The sequence below is a fragment of the Lepidochelys kempii genome, chromosome 8 (assembly GCF_965140285.1).
Source record: "Lepidochelys kempii isolate rLepKem1 chromosome 8, rLepKem1.hap1, whole genome shotgun sequence".
NCBI classification, from domain to species: domain Eukaryota; kingdom Metazoa; phylum Chordata; order Testudines; family Cheloniidae; genus Lepidochelys; species Lepidochelys kempii.
Window position 1 is genome coordinate 89,563,259 of NC_136387.1, and position 23,451 is coordinate 89,586,709.

General features: G+C 43.6%; 1 protein-coding gene across 2 annotated transcripts in view; it reads right to left on the minus strand.

The window, feature by feature from the left end:
- The window catches only part of DNAJC6 (DnaJ heat shock protein family (Hsp40) member C6), a 90,679-nt gene that overhangs the window by 51,762 nt on the left and 15,466 nt on the right, over window positions 1–23,451 (minus strand). Inside the window, exon 1 of one of the 2 annotated variants that reach the window (XM_073357429.2) lies at window positions 16,059–16,661. In XM_073357429.2, coding sequence (XP_073213530.1) covers window positions 16,059–16,284 — 226 coding nt within the window. In that variant the 5' untranslated portion in view covers window positions 16,285–16,661. Of the gene's footprint in view, window positions 1–16,058; window positions 16,662–23,451 lie in introns of those variants that run through there. The other variant, XM_073357431.2, reaches the window with a different exon arrangement.

The window sequence follows — 23,451 nt, forward strand, 5'->3', positions numbered from 1 at the left end:
TTATGTCCCGCCACAGGTTTTTCTTCTCCAGACGAAACATACCCATTTTTTTCAATCTTTCTTCATAAGTCATGTTTTCCAGACGTTGAATCATTTTTGTTGCTCTTCTCTGGACTTTCTCCAATTTTTCCACATCTTTCCTGAAGCATGATCCTGAGATTTGGACATAAGACTCCAGCTGAGGCTATATCAGTGCTGAGCAGAGTGGAAGAATTACTTCTTGCTTACGACACTCCGGCCAATACTTCCCAGAATGATGGGTGGTTGATTTTGTTTGTTTGTTTTTTGTCACTGTTTTTTTGCAACAGTATTACATTGCTAACTCATTTAGTTTGTGATCCACTATAAACCATAGATCCTTTGCTGCCATACTGCTCCCTAGGCAGTAATTTCCCATTTTTTATTTGCACAATTGATTACTGCTTCCTAAGTGTAGTACTTTGCATTTGTCCTTATTGAATTTCATCCTATTTATTTCAGACCATTTCTCCAGTTTGTTAAGGTCTTTTGAATTCTAATCCTGTCCTCCAAAGTGCTTGCATCCCCTCCCAGCTTGGTATCAACTGCAAATTTTATAAGTGTACACTCTATGCCAGGGGTGGCCAAACTGTGGCTCACAAGCCACATGCAGCTCTTTTACCATTAAAGTGCCTACCAGACTGAGTGGGGGGTGCTTGGGACCTCCGCCTTGCAGTGGGCTGGTAGGGTAGGAGCTTCTGTCCAGAGGGGAGGAAGGTCTCAGGCCTTCAGCCCTACAGACGCACCTGCCAGGACTCAGGACTTCAGCAGGAGTGGGGCTGAAGCCCTGAGCCTTGGCTCCTGGCAGACGTGCTCTGGCTCTCAAACTTCTGAAGATTGTTGTATGTGGCTTGGAAGGCCAGTGAGCTTGGCCATGTGTACTCTATGCCAAAATCCAAATAATTTATGAAAATACTGAACAGAATGAGACCAAGACATATCCCTGCAGGGACAAATCCCAACTCAATATGCCCTTCCAGCTTGATTATGAACCATTTATAACTACTCTAAGTATGCTTTCCCAATCAGGTGCACACCACCTTACACTAGGTTAGTCTAAGCTATATTTCTCTAGTTTGTTTATGAGACGGTATCAAAAGCCTTATTAAAGTTGAGATATATCACATCTACTGCTTCCCCTCTATCTACAAGGCTTATTACCAGGGCTTAAATTCTCACAGATTATTTCCAGAAGCTGCCCATGCTTCCCCGCATTCAGGGCTTGGGGCTTCAGCTTTGTGGGGGGTGTGCCAGGTTTGGGGCTTCAGCCCTGGAAAATATTTACCGGAGCTCTACTCCAGACAGCTCTGGCTGAATTTAAGTTCTGCTTGTTACATTGTCAAAGAAGAATATTAGGTTGGTTTGACATGATCTGTTCTTGACAAATCCATGTTGACCTTATTTTCTTCTAGGTGCTTACAAATTTGATTGCCTAATTATTTGTTCCACTATGTTTCCGGGTACCAAAATTAAGCTGGCTGGTGTATAATTCCCTGGGTTGTCCTCATTTCCCTTTTTATAAATAGGTATTATATATGCCCTTTTCTAGTCCTGGGGGATCTCTCCTGAGTAGATCCCAAAGACATTTCTTTACAAAGGATGTCAGTGTCATTATTCCCACTTTACAGATGGGGAAACTAACTATATGGCGTCATGACCCACAGGTCTCAAATCTGGTTTGTGGGAGCAGCCATGCTCCAACCCTCCACCTGGCAGCCTAGAAGATCTCTCAGGACCTGGTCTCAGGACCGTGGTCTTGAGCCCAGTATCATTAGTCTCTTGGGAATAAGCCTTAGCCATCACACCACACCAATTCATGGCCTGATGGGGGAGGAATAGGTGCAGATCATTGTGCAGGGGGACAAACAGGGATGTCTCCTGCATGGGCTTGGGGGCCACACTCAGGCTGGGTGACAAAGACTGGATTGGGCTCCTCATTCCCTTCTTTAATGCTTGGGGAGCGGGGGGGGGGGTTCCCCTGAGAGGTGCCAGCAGAAGATGTGCTGGGTGTCCAGCATGCTCTTCCCCGGCAGCAATGGTCAGATTCACTGCCTCAGCAGCAGTAGCCTGGGTGGCTGGGGGAGGAAGAGGAGTAGCAGGAGCAGGAGGTGCTGGCTATTCTGGAGAGGAGCAGAGGCCATGGCATCGAGCAGGCAGGCCCCGAGTGGTATGAGTTGTACCAGTGACTGCATGTGTGCATGGTCCCATTCCATCTGGGCATACTCTGCTCCGTGAATCAGTTCATCAGTGCCTCCTCCTGCTTAAGAGCCCAATTCTCCCTTGCCCTAAGGAATTCAAACTGCTCCTGACTCCTGCTGTCAACACCAATCCACAAGTCCCCCAGAGTCCTCCTCCATCTGCTATCTCTACTGCTGCCCTCCCAGCAGAATGGTTTCCCTATTAGAGGGGGAATGTCCTGGTAAGTCAAAGAGAAAGCTAGCATTATATTTCATTTCTCCTTTGGAGGAACCTAAGCAATTCCATCACATAACATAACAGTGCTGCCGACGGCTACAATATTGATGCCTTTTAGCATCCCAGGAATGCAACTGCTACAGTCTCCTTCCTTCAGACTATTTTTGCAGCCCGTGTCGAAGGAGCTGAGGGCAAAGTGGTAAAATACCAGCAGTACTGTTAATAAAATGTTCCATGGTTTACAGTGCATCATGGGAATGGTTGAGGAGGAGTTTGGTTCCTTTCAGGGATTACATTACTGGTTACCTATTTCTTCTTTAAAGGCTGGCCATCATTTGGAGAACATACCAGTGTTCATGGAATGGAATGAAGAAGTGACTTTCCAGTGCAGTGGAGGTCACCCGGCCACCTCTGCCAGAGCGATGTTTCTGCTAATGCTCACCCCTCTACATATTGCTGAGTGGAGGGGTTGAGTGAGCTATGAAGGTAGTCCAGGCCCATTTGCCCTGCCCTTAAAATTGAAGAGACAGCTTGAATTTTTGCCACACTAAATTTGCTGAATTATGTGAGAGCACTAGGAGGGAATTTAAGAGGAAACTGATCGTATTCTAAACAAGCAGACAGAGTTCCCATGGAAAAGGGCAAGAGAAAAACTTCCACCTAACCCTTTGTCTTGCCAGAAAGTCCAGCCCAAGTCCAGCACACCACTTTGAATGGGACAGGAAAGCAGTCAAACCTCAAGTGTATTTTCTTCCCAGAACTTTTGCATTAACCCTGCAAGCAAGTCGCCTCTCCACTCCTAAGAGACTAGACCTTGTGTTTGTGCAAGTGCTGGAGGGATGCTTCACCTACGCTCACACTCCACAGCTTCTGCAGGGTGGCTCAGCACAGGGAGAGGATAGACACCAGGGAGGGAGTGGGAATGGTAATAACCATTTGAAATGGTCATAGTGGGATTGGACTGCTCTGATGTTCCTTGGACAACTATATGTTTCCCTTTCAGGACCTAGACAGCCCCACACACAAGCAAGCAAAAACCCTGCTTCATGCAGCTCCTATACAGAAGGGGAAAGAAAAACGGTCGTGGGGTGTTTACACAACCGTCAGTGTCATGAAACTGTTCTTTCCTTACTGCTCCTTAGGAATCTGTTATAGCTTCCATTGAGTGCTTTACTGGGCTTCATGGGATTCTGAGCAAGTCGTTGGTTTACAGCCTTGTTTTGCTTTGGGACCACAAGGAGCTGGGGGTAGGAAGCAGCTTCAGGTATGTATTACCAGAGCAGGGGGATAGTTCCAGGGAGTGTGAAGGTGCATTGTAACTAACCAGCCTCATGTGCTGTTTCCTGCAGAGGCTCTGGTTTCTCTTGGCAGGGGAAGCTTCCTCAGTTAACCTGGTAGAAACGCAGAATCACATGCTCCTCTTCCTCCAGGGTCCCCACTGCCTCCTCACTGTGCCCCTTAATGGCATCTGGTCATACAATAAGGCCAGTGGAATTGAGGAGAGGGTCATGAGTCTCACTTAAGGTCCATACTTGCAGTCCTGGAGGGTACCTAGTCCAGCTCATCGTAGCATGGGCATGTGCTAGGTCCTCTCCTGGAGTGATCGTTGAGTCCTTCACTCTCCACTACAAGAGCCACGGGTGCTTCATGTGCAATGGGCTGGAGTCTAGTGAATCCTGTCTCCTCCAGACTTCATGAAAGGCCCTGTTAGAGGAGTATGTTCCTGCTGATCCAAGCGAAACTGTGGAGGACGGTGTACTCCGAGCACACACTGATCAAAACCCACGTGTGTTCCAGAGACCAGAGGCAGCTCTTGGAACATGATCTGTGGTCACCTGTCCTGAGCCACAGAGTTCATGGGAGAACTGATCTGAAGTGCTCAGCACAGGTTGCTATACCCCGGCAATGGAAAGTCGGGGGGCGGGTCAAGTCTGAGTCCTTTATGCCTTTAGGTAAGGGTCAGGCAGTATGTAAAGGGATGAATGCATTGTGGGAATAGCCCTGGAGGACTATCGATACCCATGACCTGGCACACACCCACTGGCCATTTCGGCACTGCACTACAGGGCTAATATGGGGCCATGCCACAACAGAGGCATGTACCTACTCAATCCCTCATACATGTAGCTTTCGTTCTGTGTGCTATCATTCAGCAACATGCTTCAAGATTTCGGATATGGGCAACAGGGAGGTTATGACACATCAAGGCACGTGTAATGGTGTAAAGTCACAAGTGCAGGTGTAGCCTTCCAGGACGTGTGCCAAGCTTATCTACTCTTCCACACACTTCACACCTTTTACGGTTCCTATTTTTAGAACCTTTCCCCATACACACACTTCCAAAAAGGGAGATTCACCTATCTCTCATTTTCAAAAAAGAGGCATTTCTTTACGTCCTGTGTGAATTATATAGAGTCACAGAAATGCAGGGCTGTAAGGACTTCTGGAGGTCACCCAGTCCATCCCCCCCACACTGAGGTGGGATTAGACTATCCCTGACAAATGTTAGTTTAAAAAAACTAAAGTCAGGGATCACCCAGCCTCCAGGAATGCTGATCACTCAAATGAGGCAGTATTAATAAGCAACTTGCAAACCCATCCCTAGCATTTACATCAATTTAAATATTTTGTCCAAATACTGATTTTACTAAACTTGTAACTTCCAGGAAATAAGTTGTCATCATGTTGTTTTGGCTACAACTTTTATCTGGAGTTCTGTACACATCAGGCAGAAACTGCCTCTGGACTTCATATATGTCCCAAATGGTTTCAATGACTGCAAAGGCAAGTTCCTGGACAGTCTACTTTTACAAATAATGTAGCTCCTTTAGAAAAGTTGTTGGGCCTTATTCTCTCCTGTAGGGGCATGAGTGACTTTGCCTGAAAGGGAGAATAGGCTGCCTCACAGGGGTGTTGTGCAGATAAATGCATTAAAAGATTGCAAGGCACTTAGATATTAAGGTAATGGGGGCTATGTAAGTAACTAAAATAGAGCTCTTGAATATAGTAACACATGATTCTGTGCATAAGAAGTTGAAGTATTGGCCATGGTGGCCACGTATAAATTGAAAGGTGCAGAGCATTGTTGCAGGTTCTTGCCATGCAGGACAATGCACTGTAATAGAGACTACCAGAGAAATCTTCAATACTTGCAGGAATGAGCTTTGTTTATTATGCAGTCACTGCTAATGTACAGAAAGGCTACGTCCACTCCTAGACAGTACGTCCTAGTGGCTAGTGCAATGGACTGGGAGTCAGGTTCTAGTGCTGGCATTGCTAGTGATCTACTAGATGACCTTTAGCAAGTCACTTTCCCTTCTCTGTGCCTCAGTATCCCCACCTGTAAAATGGGGATAATGATACTGACCTCCTTTGTAAGGCACTTGGAAATCTACCAATGAAAAGTGCTACATGTGAATATTCTAGCAATTAAATTTAGCAAATGTAATTTTTCTTCAGTTTCTTTCAATTTCAAGTCATCATCCCCCGCCAGCTCATGTAAACATACAGCATTATAAATTTCATGGATAATCCTTACATTTGTATACTAATTTATAAAAGCAACACAAAATGACCATATAAGTAATTTTTTTTTTCTGAGTAAAGCCTTAAGGTTTTATAATCAGACTGCCTTCATATAAACTTCATGACATTTTTGAGAACTCTAGGAAATATTACTGCTGTTTCTTCAGAACTTTACAAGTTTTCCTCGTTATCTAAACAATATTCTTTCACAACAACAAGCAGATATTTTAAGGGAGAAGTACAAAATAGCCCAGTGTTACAAGTACCCTGAGCAAAACATCTGCATTGTGAGCAATTCCCCTCTCCCCCACACCCATTGGTCAATCAAGTTTATTTATACCGCATGAAAGATTTTCCTTGTTTGTGAAATTTACATTATGATGAGAAAAATGTGCTGGTAGTCAAAGTGATTAAATGCTGAAACTTGTTGAAGCCATGAAACTTGTGTTTTTAAAGTTTACACTAAAACTAAAACAGAAAAAACAGCATATAAAGCTACTGCCACATCACATGCAAGAAGAATCAGGCCATGCTATTCAGTGTTCAAAACAAAGAGGCTTATGAAATGGAACCTTCTCTTTTAAAAATGCAGAGCACAAAACAAAGCAGACATTGTCTGAGAGATACTCTATCTCATTGCCAGTGATATGGAGATGTCTCTCTCCTGACTCAGTCAGGAGTAAGCACCAACACACAAGGTTTTGATTGGTGGGTATGCAAATTTAAAGCAGTTAAAGAAATCCTGACTTTACACTTCCAATGGATTTTAGATAATTTTCAGATTATGAATAATTTAAGAACTGTACAAGACTAATGTGAACAGCAATTTCATTAGTTTTATTGTGTTCTTACTGTTACTCATTTTCTTTCAATATTCAGCTTTTTAGTGCGAGAGAGCATTACTATGTCACAGAGGAAGCAAGAAGCTCATTTTACTCCTCCATTGCCTATTCCTCATTCTCTAACCACCTTCAGCCATCCATAAACTCTTCGCCATATTCCATATCAGATAGTTTTATATTTTAGGTCTCTTTCCACTTTTGCTCAAATCTTCCATTGCTAATTTTGCCATTTTTGTCCTTGTTCTAAGTTCAGTCCACTCCAACGCTGTGTACACACTACCTCTTACGTCAGTATAAATTATGTCACTCAGGGATGTGAATACGCCACTCTCCTGAGCGACATAAGTTACACCGACCTAAGCGCTGGTGTGGACAGCGCTATGTCGGCAGGAGAGCTTCTCCTGCTGACAAAGCTACTGCCGCTTGTGGGAGCTGGAGTAATGAAGTCGATGAGTGAGGTCTCTCCCATCGGTTTACAGCTCTGCACTAGCAGCGCTATGGTGGCACAGCTGCATCTGTTCAGCCGTGCGGCTGTAAGCTCTGTAGTGTAGCCATAGCCTAAGATTCCTCTCTGGAGGTTGGTCGTTCAGATTATTCTCGAACAAAGATAAGCAGTGAATCTATTATAATGACATAGGGAAGTCTTGTAGTGGTGGCAGTCTGGGACTATTTTCTGCTCAAAGTATGCAGCCCTTGTACATATACAAATACATTATGATAGTTTTTAGTTACAGGATCACAGAAATTTCTCACTAAAGCATGCACTGTCTGGGTACCCCTAGGAGCGGTGAAAGGCTGGCGCATGCTCAGTGAAGATGGAATCTTTTAGCAGCAGCAACTCTCTACTGAGCATGTACAAACTAAGATTTTTTTCCGAAGACTTATAAATTGGCCAAATTTGGGCAGATTTTTACAGGGACAGCAAAAGGCACATCCCTGATACAAAGACCTACCATATTTCAAGTCCCTGCTCCAAAGCATGGGGGTGGTAGAGCTGGTCAAAGAAAAGGGCTCAAGATATATTTTTTTTAAAAATATGGGCAAAACAATGTTTTCTCCCCTAGCCTTTTTCTTGGCAATAACTGCACCATTTTGCCTTAAATTTTCTTGAAAAAATTCAGATACCCAGCATGGAAATTTCAGCTAAAATGATTAAAGTTTGGCAAAGTTATATGCAACTGAAAACAGGGTCTTATAATGGAAAATGTTGGTCAATCTTAATAACCACTGATACCAGCCCTATCTGGAATATAGTGATTGAGAACAAAAACTATGAAACGATGAGCTAAATCCATGAATCCTACCAGTAAGCGTGCAGCATTACTGTGGGTCATTTATACCTTCGCATTCCTACTTAATCAAAACAAAAAGTAAAATCAACACCAGGTATCGGCAACCTTTGGCACGCGGCCCATCAGGGAAATCTGCTGGCAGGCCGGGATGGTTTGTTTACATGCAGCATCTGCAGGTTCGGCTGATCGCAGCTTCCACTGGCCGCAGTTTGCCATTCCAGGTCAGTGGGGGCTGCGGGAAGCGGCGTGGGCCGAGGGATGTGCTAGCTGCCGCTTATTTTTATCTTATTTGTTAAATAAAACAAATTCCCTACCTTGTGTTACCAACATCTTAAATTATTCAAACAGGAACTTTCTCCATTTCACTCAGCTTGGACAATGGAGACAGACCAGTCAGGTAGTCTCTTCTTTTCATGTGCTAACATGATGTTGTGGGGGCTCAGGCCAAACACAGTTACATGTTACAGAATCAATGGAAGGGGATGTTCAGATCAAAACATGACTTATTTTAATTAAAATCTCCCATTCTAGTCATATTCCATTTTATAATTTTTATTATGTGTGTGTATATACACACACACACCCCACCCCATCTCTATTTGCCTGAAAGTGCTTTTTTTCCCCCCAGATATGCCAGAATATGGGTTTAGTAACTTAATCCTTCAAAAAAAATTTAAGGTATTCTTTCATTATATCTGCATAAGTATCTGGGAAGTTAGAATACAGCCTAAAGGTTTGGTTATTTTTATTGCAAGGAGTTATTTATAGGATTGCAAGCCTATGTTTAGACCTACTTTCAATCTTTAAGTACCATCCAAAAAAGGTTTAGGGTTTTTTTTGTTTTGCTTTTTAACTAGAGGTCCAGATTCTGAGCTGGGATAAGTTAGCACAACTGCACTGACTTTACTACACCAGCTGAGGTTCTGATCCAGAATTCCCAATGTTATGCCTTCACCATCATCCTTCACCACCCTCAGTTCCCGGATTACTCTATAATATATCTACATCTACACTTTCCTATGCTTCTAGAGTAATGAAGCTACCTTAAACTTAATGTTGTCAAAATGTGGATCTTAAACAACGTTTTCCTCACAGAACAGAAATAACATACAGTGCCTACCTGGAATAAAAGGAATATATTTTGTACATCTGTCTATATTTCACATGGTCCGTCTCTGGGCACTCCTCCTCCTTCTATGCACAAACAAGTCCCTTTAATCTTACATGACTTGAGAAGACAATATATTATACCTGGCAAACCTAAAACACCAGTGCGATGGGCTGGATCACAGAAACCCCCTTGGGGATGCCAACTGATGTGCCAAAATTACTTCTGCCCCTGCTTTCCCTGCCCTGGCAGCTTGGAACTTCAGTGCCCTGCCTGGTTTGAGTCCGATCCACTAGCCTGCTGCAAACCCAGAGCCACGTTTGAACCATGTCCCCTAACAGCTGCAGGCTTAACTGAAAGCAGCTTCAGAAGTGTTCCTGTCTTTAACACTCAGATGCTCAACTCCCAGTGGGGTCCAAACCCCAAATAAATCCGTTTTACCCTGTGTAAAGCTTATACAGGGTAAACTCATAAATTGTTCACCATCTATAACACTGATAGAGATGCACAGCTGTTTCCCCCTCCCCCCCAGGTATTAATACATACCGTGGGTTAATTAATAAGTAAAAATGATTTTATTAAATCCTACTTTCTGTATTTAAGTGGTTCCAAGTAGTAACAGACAGAACAAAGTGAATTACCAAGAAAAATAAAATAGAACACGAAAGTCTACGTCTAATACAGTAAGAAAACTGAATACAGACAAAAACCTCACCCTTAGAGGAATTCCAGTAAGCTTCCTTTTACAGACTAGTCTCCTTCTAGTCTGGGTCCAGCAATCACTCACACCCCCCGCAGTTACTGTCCTTTGTTCCAGTTTCTTTCAGGTATCCTTGGGGGTGGAGAGGCTCTCTCTTTATCCAGCTCAAGACAAAATGGAGGGGTCTCCCAAGGGTTTAAATAGACTCTCTCTTGTGAGTGGAGACCCCCCGCTTTCCCCTGTGTAGAATCCCAGCTACAATATGGAGTTTTGGAGTCACATGGGCCAGTCACATGTCCATGCATGACTCAGAACTTACAGATAGCAGCCATGGTTCACATGCTACCTTGAACATCCTCAAGTAGACTTTTTATGTGGATTGAAGCATTCCAAGATCCATTGTTCATTAAGTGCTTCTTGATTGGGCACTTAATTTGCACATTCCTTTCTCAAGAAACTGACCAAATGCTTTACTAAGGCTACTTAAAAATCAAGCAAGTACGCAGCCAATATTCATAACTTCAAATACAAAAATGATACATGCATACAAATAGGATTAATAGATTCAGTAGATCATAGCCTTTACAGAGATATGTTACATGGTATATGTAGCATAAAACATATTCCAGTTATGTCATATATACATTCATAAGTATATTTCCATAAAGCTTTATGGGGTGCACCGTCACAACCAAAACAAGTGAAAGCCAGAGTTTGATCAAACCCATCTATGTCATGAAGTTTTGGTAGTTTACATTGGAAACATATAGTTTATCCCAAGTTATGCCCCAATTTCCGGCACGATTTTCTCCTCTGGGTTTTCCTTGTATAACTGGCACTTTATTAATGTACTATTGACACAGTGAAGAGCATTCTTAAATGTAACACTAAGAAACACTATCAGCAACATAACAACATCAAAACTATGGGTCCAGTTCACTTCACGGCTAGAGGAGCCCAGACTCCAGCACCCTAGTGCACCAGGAGTGCAGGTGGTACAGGCTACTGCTAACACCTGCTCTCCTGAGTGCCCAGGCCCAGCGAGTACAGCCCCTAAGTGGGTATAGCTTGCCTAAGAGGGATCCAGAGTAGGTCAACTAGAAAATGTGCTCATTGAGCCTCCATCAATGAGATTCCTATGGAGCTCCAGACAGATTTTAAAGCTGCCTTTCCCCATTGGAACACCTGCAGGAGAGCAGCAACGATTTCTCCTCAGCCACTGGTGTAAGTCTGGCTTAATAGGAGGGCTTGCTATTTGACTCTGGAAACTTCTTTCAAATGTACTGATACAGCAAAGAGGTGAAGGGCCAAATTCCCAGCTGTTACTCCAGTTTTACCAAATGGTTCTTTGGTGGAGTTCCACTAGTGCAGAAGTGACGTGATGCAGTGAAGTATCAGGTCCCCAGTCTTTCAGTACACCCAAAGACATGCGGGACAGAGGTGCAGTAACAACTGCCTCAACCAAACATGCCAAGTCATTGCATTCTTGGCATCTTGTATTCTGAACAGTCCAAAGATGCCAGACAACTTAAAGCTACACCGAGGGATCACTTTGCTTACCACCCAAATACAGCCAACTCAGTGACGGAAATATGGCAACTGTTCCAGAACAGCATACCAACACCAACAAACACTAAACATAATTTAAGATGGGAAGTGAAGAATATTGTATCCTGTTGAAAAGCCAGGGGAAAATCATGTGGGTAGAAAGTAAATGAGTTATAATTTGGCCAGAAGACTCCATCATGGATTATATATTGTGTGTTCTGAATATACAATATGTAATCCATATTAAAAAAAAAAAAAAAAAAATCAGGAATCACTTTCTCTCATCCAAAAAAAAAAGCACAGCACAATTTTCCTTAACACCATGATAAGGCATTGGTTTAGAGAGAAAAGTACTACCCACTGAATCAACATCACTTCTTGCAGCATTTAGGTGTTTGGGATCGGCTACACTGGCTTGTTCTGACACTAACCATCTTGTGACACTGCACCACATCACAACTGGTAGTTTTATACAAATTACCAAGAAAAGAGATTATCTTGACACTTTTGCTGTGTGCTCCCTTTGATAGGATAGCTCAGTGGTTTGAGCATTGGCCTGCTAAACCCAGGGTTGTAAGTTCAATCCTTGAGGGGGCCATTTAGGGATCTGGGGCAAAAATTGGGGATTGATCCTGCTTTGAGCAGGGGGTTGGACTAGATGACCTCCTGAGGTCCCTTCCAACCCTGATATTCTATGATTAACCAGTTTTACTAGGTTAGGTTTACTGTTTTTGTCTTGTAGGACTATCTAATTTCACCCACCTACCCATCCAAATTTGTACAGCTTTAAAAACAAATTATGTCCTTACATTCATGAGCAACTCCCCAGTGGAAGTCGATGGGAACCACATGCACACCTGTGAAGTCCTTTCAGCTCTTAAAACTTGTTTTATTCTGCCGATTAGCTAAATTATATATGTATGTATTTACTGTAGACTACAACTGATAAAATCTCTTATTTGTCAGCATAAAAAGTTTAATTGGGAAGACCAGGTGGAAGAAATGGACATCAAGTTTTAAGTAGAATATCACAGTTGATCCAGTATTCCTGATCTTGTTGAGAATACTCCATTAATCCAAAAATGGTCTCATTTTTAGCAGATACAAATCACTATCAAGAATCTCATGAGCCAATTTCAATAGCATATAAACAGAATATTCTTGTTGCACTGTCTGGATACACTGTTGCTTGCATCAAATGGATATTATTAATCATGCTAATTACAGCAGTGCTCATGGGCCAACCAAGAATGGGGTCCTAATGTGCTAGGTGCTGTACAGAGTAGTAGATGACCCTTGCCCTGAAGCGCTTACAATCTAACTAGACAAGACAGACACAAGGTGGGGGAAGAGGCATAACACACTAGCAGAGTGAACAATGTGATGGCACCAAACTGCATGTTCTATGATTTGTTGGGAGGGATGGGGGTTTAGGTCAGTGGGGATCATCTAAAGGGGGAGGAAGGAAGAATGAGAGGGGAACAGGACAGATGAGAAGAGGACAAGAGAGGCAGGTGTGGAATAAAGCTGTGGTGAAGAGACTGTAGGAGAGGAAGAGGGTTGGAGCACTCAACAAATCAATCAGCACAGGGCAGAGAAAGTCCAGTGAAACCTGTAAAAAGTCCTCTGAATGTCCAAAAGATGGAGTGTCTGGCTGGTTCCTCTCTGCAGTTTTTCCCCCAAGACCCCTTTGTGGTGTAGAGCATGGGGAGAGGTGGGCAAACAGACCTGCCCAAGAGGGCTGGGCAAAGTAACAACAGCAAAAGATACTCCCAGAGAGAACTGCTGACTGAGCGGAAGGAAGTGCAAAAGGCTAATCAGATTTCTCAACCATTAAAATAGAATACAACACAAGTGTAATGCCAAAGTGTTGGAGAAGTCCTGGAAATAGCCCTTCATCATTCAATGTATTTTGAGCATGCACACTCTAGAAGTTCAAAATAGGAGTTATACAGTTAACCACACAGGGATTCCTGATATTTACCAGTAGAACTTTTGATATGGCTGAAAATTGTATGAATACCTTTATATAGAAAAATACTATGTAACCACCATGAACACTTGTTTTTACTGAGAGAGGAAGTGGTGAAAATTGAACAAATAGAGCAATTGCAAGAACACTCAAGTAACATACAAGCTAACATTAAGCAAAGGTCACCATCTGACATTTACTATACACTAAAACGAAAAGGAGTACTTGTGGCACCTTAGAAACTAACAAGTTTATTTGAGCATAAGCTTTCGTAAGCTACAGCTCCGATGCATCCAATGAAGTGAGCTGTAGCTCATGAAAGCTTATGCTCAAATAAACTTGTTAGTCTCTAAGGTGCCACAAGTACTCCTTTTCTTTTTGCGAATATAGACTAACACGGCTGCTGTTCTGAAACCTTACTATACACTATTTGCCAGACCTGGCTAGATATAAATATCATCATCTGCCACACTTAGTTCCTCTATTTCCATTATTCTAATCAACTCCAAGACCAATACAATATATATTAAAAAAAGAAAAGGAGTACTTGTGGCACCTTAGAGACTAACCAATTTATTTGAGCATGATGAAGTGAGCTGTAACTCACGAAAGCTCATGCTCAAATAAATTGGTTAGTCTCTAAGGTGCCACAAGTACTCCTTTTCTTTTTGCGAATACAGACTAACACGGCTGTTACTCTGAAATATATATTAAGTAGACCATAGCCTCCAAGTGTCTCGATGGGTGCCTATATGAGAACCTAGACAGCTAGAACGTAGCAACCTACTGTGAATAAGCATCAGCTGACATACTGAGTCTAGCAAGCAAGTCTAGCACCGACATCATGCTCTTAACTTAAAGTAGATTTCTAAGTTCTCTCAGAGCGAGAGGCAGTTGGTTATAAACTAGAAAGACATGATTCATTTGCAAAAACCCTACATAACCTGAACTTTCCCCATATGTTCACAAATGTAACTATTTCTCTGTATGGTACTTCTTATGTCTGTATGGTACTTCTTATGCCATGAATTCTTTTCCGCAAGGAAGAAATTTTAACAAATTATTTTTGTTACTTGTAGTGTCAGACTTAGTTTGACAGGTGTGCCTTGGGACTGAACTTCCCATCCACGGAATAAAGTATTCAAGGAGACTGTGGCAGTGCAAACTTCCCTATATCATCCTCTAAGAGTGCGTAGACATCAAATTGGACCCCTAGAGCTCAAAAGGGTACTTCTATGACTACTCAATATACGTTTCCACTCTAAAGTTCTCTGAAAAGACTCTGGGTAGTAATTCGCAAAAAGAAAAGGAGTACTTGTGGCACCTTAGAGACTAAAAGTGAGCTGTAGCTCACGAAAGCTCATGCTCAAATAAATTGGTTAGTCTCTAAGGTGCCACAAGTCCTCCTTTTCTTTTTGCGAATACAGACTAACACGTCTGTTACTCTGAAACCTGGGTAGTAATTGTGATGTGACCACATGGCCCACTAGGAACTGGACTGAAACCAATTCATTTTGCAAACACTGAAAGGCCATCAGATAACTATGTTCAAATCACTAGTGACTGAGGCAAATTTGAATATGTGACCTAGAGGTGAAGGGCTCTATATCCTATTACCAATCACATGGGCCATCTGGTCCCTCCACTGCGAGATTTCACACACACACACACATAAACTATTCGTACAGCATGCATCAAAATTTATCTGATTTAATTCTATGAGTTGTTTTTAGAACAAAATGATTCCCAAATGACTTCAAAAGAAATCAATACACTATATTCAGGATTTCTCCCCCTTTTATTTATTCCCATTCACAATGGTTTCACAACAGCTTTTCTTCTCTTTGGGGGAAATGACAAAGAAATCAGTTGCAATCATAGTCATTTGCTTTTAATTTTACACTACCAAGAAGTGTTTCTGATTTCCAGCTCTCGTGAAATTGCATTGAATCTATGAATGACCTGACCACCACCCAAAGCACCTAGGTTGTTACTGCTCTTATGAAAGCTCTTAGGCCGGACAAAGGACTTCTGTTGTCACTTACCATACAGGCTCATGAACATGGTGCCTTATAAAGGTAACTCCACCATTGTTTAGTTAATCGATGCTTACAACACTGCATGAGCATCTTCAGGATAGTTATTTCCTATTCAGTATATCTAGCTGCACAACAGCACAATGCATTTCTCATTTAGATAATGAACTCCCTTCTGCTCTCCTAAACATGCTCATTTCGAAAGATTTACCATGCCTGGGAAATGCACAGACTGCATTCTGATGAAGGTACATTTTCAAAAACGTCCTGCCATAAGAAGTGTCAGCAACCCCACCTCCCCAGGAACAATACATCAGCCCCCCTCGTCCATTAGCAGGGCAGAGCCGCGGCACCTGGGCTGTGTTGATTCATTGGCTAGTAATGAAGAGCTCTTTAAATTTGCAAGACCCTGCCATCTCAGGTGTCCTCTCCCTAGACACCGGTGAGGATCACATCCAGTGCAGCCGGACCCCCGTCCCTGCCAGCGCCTGGCTGGGCCAGCTCAGTCAGCCCCAGCGGGGAGCAGGAAGGTGGGCCTGTACCTCGGTCCCCGTCCCCGGTCAGCCCTGGGGGCGGGACGCGGGAGAAGAGAGGCCCCTTACCTGAGCTGTCCATGGTGCTGCTGCCGCCGTCCAGATGCTGCGGCTGCGGCTGCTGTCGGGCCGGGCTCCGGGCTGCGGCCAGCACGGCCGGGATCACCCCTTGCTTGCTGCCGCCGCCGGCTCTCTCTTTGCTGCCCCCGCTGAAGTCACCGTTGCTCTCCACCAGCTGCAAAGATTCGTACCCGTCATTGCTGGGCTTTTTGCGGTAGCTCCCGAGCAGGCTCATGGGCGAGTCGGCGGCGGGGAGGCTCCGCGGGCAGGGGCGGGAAACCGCGCGCGCGCCCTCGCCTTCCCCGGGGTGGGGGGGTGGGGGTGGGGGGAGCGGGGCCCCAGCGGGGCGCTGTGTGCTGGGCGTGGGCCGCCGGCTCGGCTCCGCTCCCCCGGCTGGGCACAGGGACTCCACCGGCGCGGCCTTGGCACAGCGCTCCCCGGCGGCCGCCACAGCCCAGCGCTGGGTCCTCGCAGGCTCGGCTCCCCTGGCCGGGAGCCAGCTCCTGTCTGGAGCCCCGGCTCGGGCGCAATCCAGCTCCAGGGGGCGTCTGGCGCGGGCCGCGCCCTGCCTCTCGCGGCCTGGGCTGCGCCGCTCCGACAGAGAGGGGCGGGGCACGCGTGGCAGCGGCCCCCGCCCGGCCGGGCAGGGGAGGGGAGGGGGTGGGCCGCTCCGGGGAGGGTGAAAAGGCCCAATGGCGGCCTGGCTCAGGCTGAGGCTAACAAAGCCTCTTAAGCGCCCACCCCCTTTTTAAAGGGTTTGACGGGGGTGATTTCAGTCTTAGGCCAGAGGCCTCACTGCCTCTGTTTGAAAATTCTGTCTCACCTGTGTGTAACCCCGCCCCCCCCCATATATTATGTTATCTACACACGGACACCCTATATTATCTACATACGCACCCCACACCCTATGTCTTATCTACTCATGTCTTCTCCGCTCTTTATTCTGAACCCAGTTTTCTCTTAGGCGTCAAGGAGTTTAAAAAGAAAAAAAAAATCGAGAAAGTCTCTCTGATTTGGAGCCATAATTCACCTAACCTAACCATACCATGGACTGTAAAACCGCAGACAAACTGCTGTCACTGGTACTGCTGAGACACTTGGACCAAACCCCCTCAAACAAATTACACCGGACAATTCTGTCAATGCCACCTTTCTCGCCGTAGGGCTTAGACTAAACTGATAGTGGTAGAAACAGAAGAATGGCCACACTGGGTCAGACCAAAAGTCCATCTCGCCCAATATTCTGTCTTCTGACAGTGGCCAAGGCCAGGTGCCCCAGAGGGAATGAACACAGCAGGTAATCATCAAGTGATTCATCCCCTGTTGCCCATTCCCAGCTTCTGGCAAACACAGGCTAGGAACATCATCACTGCCCATCCTGGCTAATAGCCATTGATTGACCTATCCTCCATGAACTTATCTAGTTCTTTTTTGAATCCTGTTATAGTCTTGGCCTTCACAACATCCTCTGGCAAGGAGTTTCGTAGGTTGACTGTGTGTTGTGTGGAAAAAATACTTCCTTTTGTTTGTTTTAAACCTGCTGCCTATTCATTTAATTTGGTGGCCCATAATTCTTGTGTTCTGAGAAGGAGTAAATAACACTTCCTTATTTACTTTCTCCACACCAGTCATGATTTTATAGACTTCTATCATATCCCCTCTTAGGCATCTCTTTTCGAAGCTGAAAAGTCCCAGTCTTATTAATCTCTTCTCAAATGGCAGTCGTTCCATACCCGTAATCATTTTTGTTGTCCTTTTCTGAAACTTTTCCAATTCCAATCTATCATTTTTGAGATGGGGCGACCACATCTGCACGCAGTATTCAAGATGTGGGTTTACTATGGATTTATATAGAGGCAATATGATATTTTCTGTCTTATTATCTATCCCTTACTTAATGATTCCCAACATTCTGTTAGCTTTTTTGACTGCCGCTGCACATTGAGCAGATGTTTTCAGAGAAAGCAGATGTTTTCAGAGACAAAAATGATTTTTTAAAATGCTGGCTCTCTCCCCGTTCCTCTCCTCTCCACTCCCAAATAAATTTTAGGAGCGTTTGCTTTGTTTGTGAAAGGTGCTTATTTGATAGCCCTGGATCATGAAATCCCAAATCCCTGAGTTTATTCTCTGAATGTTGACTATGCCACTATCCTGAATATGTGCTTTAGCCCAGGTCTAGGGTTACCATAGTGCAGGAGCCCCTGTGCTGAGACTGCCAAACAGGATCGGAAGGATGGCATAGTGTTGGCATGCTGGACTGGGGCTGGACTACACCCAAATCACTGCAGCTGTGCCGCTGTAGCCCTGCTAGTGCAGACGCGCTCTGCCAACAGCAGAGAGCTCTCCCATCGGCAAACTACATCCACTTCTGCAAGTGGTGGTAGCTATGTCAATGGGAGAAGCTCTCCCGCTGACATAGTGCTGTACACACCGGCACTTAGGTCGATGTAATTTACGTGACTGGGGGTGGCTTTTTTACATCCCTGAGCGAAACAAGTTATACCAACATAAGTGCCGGTGTGTAGAAGCCCTGGGACTCAGAAGACCTGTGTTCAGTTCTTGGTTCAGATACAGACTTCTGGTGTGATCCTGGGCAAATCACTTCATCTCTCCTCCCCATCTGTAAAAAATGGGTACATTTCCCTACTTCACAGGGGTGTTGTCTGAATGTAATCCATTAACGATTGTGATGTGCTCAGATACTAACTACAGTGCTGAAGCCTATGTGAGTATCTAGATGCAGAGATCGCCAGCCCATACTAGGTTAGAATGGGTGGCATCAAGTTGAAATGTTTGGTTTTTATCATGAATTACTAGCCTATCTTCTGTTTGCTCAGTCCAATTGATTTTTAGACATTTGTATAGGTGGATTTCTCACTGTATAATGCAGAAGAATGTCCTTGAACAATACCATAGTCCCATGTTGCTCTGCATTTATATTTTAAGCACCCTAGGTAGTTCACATTTTAGTCATTTCCATTTGTAGTGATCTAGGAGTGTCAAATCTGACATACGGAATATAAAAAAAAAAAAAGTTTATCCACCATGAAGCTTGCACAGCCCAGCAAAGCAATCATAGAATATCAGGGTTGGAAGGGACCTCAGGAGGTCATCTAGCCCAACCCCCTGCTCAAAGCAGGACCAATCCCCAATTTTTGCCCCAGATCCCTAAATGGCCCCCTCAAGGATTGAACTCACAACCCTGGGTTTAGCAGGCCAATGCTCAAACCACTGAGCTATCCCTCCCCCCCCCAAAGCAGGACCAATCCCCTATTTTTGCCCCAGATCCCTAAATGGCCCCCTCAAGGATTGAACTCACAACCCTGAGTTTAGCAGGCCAGTGCTCAAACCACTGAGCTATCCCTCCACCCCCGAATCTTATTGCTATACATGTGTGTCCTCCCCACATCCTGCCCTACTTGTTGTTTCATCACCATTTGGACATAGCAAATCAAATTGTGTTTTCCTGTAAAGCAGTAGTCATGAAAGCAGTAATGCCAAGAAGAAATTCTATTGCAATTTCCACAATTTGAGGTATTAAAGACACTTGGCTTTCAACTTTATGCTTAACACTCCAGGAGAGGGGGCAGCTGGTACAATCATAACTTGTCATTGTACTATTGATTATATAACTCCTCAAATTCTATATTGCTGGGTAGAGAAGATTCTAGGCCACAGATGCACCTATGCAAGGAGAACCCACAAGTTTGAAAGTGACAAAATAAAGGACACCATCTCCAAAGATGTAATTTGGAATAAAAATCAAGACTAATTCTGCAGTAGGTTTGTATAAGTTCTTCCCCTTCATTATATTGTGTTAAAATACTGTATGAAGTAAAATGCAGAGAGCAAATCTTGCCAATATGCTTCATGTGAGAAATATGATGACAAGAAACCAATCTGAATATCCAGTAAAGCAAAACTCATGTTATTTTTTCAATTAATCTTGACTGGATCCTTACAGTGCTGAGAGACACACTTCACATTAGGCAGCCAGTAAATCCCGAATGATTCCTACACTGCCCTTATGCAAGCTGTGAAATTCTGTACAATCAGTCAAAGTGAATTTATTTCTGTTTTCTTTATTCAAAAATACCAAACTAGTGTCCCTGCTCAAAGTGCGACTATTCAATTTTTGCAGTGTTTTCTGAAAGAGTTCTTGGTCCTGTTAGTCCTTGAGTAAAGCCTAGCCCAAGTTGGAGTGGAATAGCCATAGTACTAGCTGCCCCACTCTAAGGGGCGGGACATTTGCCTTGTTTAAGCAAACTGTTCCCTAGTTCACTTACTGCTCTGTTTTCTGTTATCTTTGTCCAGTCGTAGCACCAGAAAATCAGTAAAGGTGGAGCCAGACCCTAAATCTTAACTCATCCTGGACAAGTAAATACTGAGAATCTCTACTGGACACTCCAATACACAGCCTTTCCTGTTATAAAGTGCAGTGGGAACCTTACTTTGAAGTCATTTTTCATTAAACTGTTTCATTGCAAGAAGAGGTTCACTGTAGCTGGAATTGTAACTTACACTTCACTTTGCACTGAAACAATTTGATATTTGCATTATACTTCATTAGAAACGGAGTTTCCTTATATTCAAGTTTGTTATCAGGTTCCATTGAAATCTGAAGCACATGTTTTTCTGGCCCAAAATTTACATTTCCAGTATTTTACAGGCACGTTGCACTTATATTAGACAAAGCTTAATCCATGATTCTTCTATGAGTTCTTTCCTTCACATTTTGTAAATGAGGGTGGGAATCCACAGAGGGATCCATCTTTCATGCATGGATCCTCCCCTTTTATTAATTATTATTATGGATTTCTTTTATTACCATAGAGCCTAGGAACCCTAGTCGTGGAACAGGATCCCATTGTGCTAGGCACTGTACAAACACAGAACAAAAAGACAGTCCCTTCCCCAAAGAGCTTGCAGTCACTGATGATGCCACCTTTAGTTCCACTACTTTTCTGCAAAGGCCCCTTCACAGGGTGGGATTTGACCAGGGTGATGGTGACCCCATGTTTGGTGAGGCCTGAACACAGGGATATGCATCATGCCCCGTGGACAGCTTAATGAAGAGATAGTGCTGCAGTCTAGGGCCACATAATTTTTTTTCCCAGAGATCCCCTATAAGATGGAGTGCAGAAGGAGCAGCCATAACTGGTCATTGGTATCATAGTTCCAAGGGAAAAGCAGAAGGATATTTGTCCTTCCTTGAGGTCTATGTAAGATCAAGAGTACCATATAAGACTTAAGTATAATTATCTACATCATGCAGAATTTCCAAAAACCATAGCACAAGAGAAACACAGCATGCTAGGGAAGCTCATTAAAAGTGTCAGGATTTATTGAACAAGAGCTAGTGATATTAAAAATTTGAGATAGACGGTATATTCATGTCTGAACACAAACGCCATAAGGTGCCATAAATAGTATGGGAGTTGGTAGCAACCTAGGGAGGCAGCATCTCCAGTCTCTAGGACATTGGACTGAGAGTCATAATAAATGGCCGCTATTCCCTGCTCTGTCGCTGACCTGCTGACCTGCTATTGACTGCTTGGGCAAGTCAATTCACCTTTATGTGCCTCCAATTCTTTGTCTTATCAACTGCAAGCTCGTTAGAGTAGAGACTTATGTGTTGCATGAGAACGGCTATACTGGGTCAGACCAATGTCCATCTAGCCCAGTATCCTGTCTTCCGACAGTGGCCGGTGCTAGAAGCTTCAAAGGGAATGAACGGAACAGAGCAGTTACCAAGTAATCCATCCCCTGTCATCCAGTCCCAGCCTCTGGCAGTCAGAGACGTAAGGTATGTCTACACTGCAGTTAGACACCCGTGGCTGGCCCAGGCCAGCCAACTCAGGCTCGTGCGGCTCAGGATATGGGGCTGTTTTATTTCAGTGTAGACTTGGGCTACAGACTTGGGCTTGTGCAGCAGACCAAGCTCTGGGTCCATCCCACCTCTCAGGGTCCTAGAGACCAAGCTCCCACCCAAACCTGAACATATACACTGCAATTAAGTAGTCCTGTAGCCTGAACCCCACAAGCCTGAGTCAGCTGGCACGGGCCAGCCATAGATTTCTAATTGCGGTGTAGACATACTCTTAGGTATACCCAAAGCATGGGGTTGCATCCCTGACCATCTTGGCTAATAGCCGTTGATGAACTTATCCATCATGAACTTATCTAATTCTTTCTTTAGCTCAGTTATAGTTTTAGCCTTCTCAACATCCCCTAGCAATGAGTTCCACACACTGACTGTGCATTGTGTGAATAAGTACTTCCTTAGGTTTGTTTTAAATCGGGTGACCTCTGGTTTTTGTGTTATGTGTTTACACAGTGCCTCGGACAATGAGGCCGAATCTCCACTTGAAGCTTTAGGCAATAGAACTAAGTGGTGTGCTCTCAATTCTTCACTGATATAATTAAGCTGTGCAGTGCTAAGAAAAGTATGACTCAATTTAACGAAGGTACAAGTATAACTTGAAAGTTAGTTTGATATCTTAAACAATTCCTTTACAAAGTAAATTTTATCTATAGAAAATATGTATCAGCTCAAAAGTTATTCCACTGTGAACAGTGCTAACATATCACATTGCATAAAGGCTTCCACAGACCAGATGTTCCTGAAGCGAGTACATGAACTGTAACTGACTCCTTTCAGAGATGTACATAGGTGGAAAAGTAGTGGTGTGTTTTGAATTGTTGGACACATAAGAGTGATAGATGTGCTATTTTATAGGCTGCCAGCTCCAGTTCTTTTAAAAAAAAAAATCTTTTTACAGAGTAAAACAATTAAATGCAACCCCAAATCTTTTTTTCTTATTTCACTAAACTTTTGCCCCAACTTTTTAACTCATCTTTCTCAAATATGTAAACATCTTCAGCTATGTAGCTTTTATTTTATTTAAAGTGATTTAGTAATGTATTATACCACCATGGATTCAGCTCTGCTGGCTACAATTTCAAATTCTACAGAGTGAACTTCATTTCTTCTACTTGCTTCAGATTTAGAGCCTCTAGCATCACATAAAGCCAAGGATAGTGACCACACATATATGCACAAGTACAAGGTCTAGTCTGTTTTACAAGTTTTATTAAAGTCACAATTAAAGTTATGATTACCTATGCATATAAAGACCTATGCTCAAGTTACAAATATAGTCATGCTCACATCCTTAACGATATTCTTAGAGTCTGATGGATGCCTTGCCAACTGATCATCAGTAGAGGGATGGTTCCTGCTGGAGTTTTCCCATAAGGAACTCATTTTACGCACTCTGGTTGCCCTCTTTTTATCTTGTGTTTCTGACTACACCTAACACTCTGCACATGCACATGAAGGTGTCCATCCTCTTTTTCCTCATTTGTATTGTGTTCCCCAAGAATATTGTATACCCCCTGT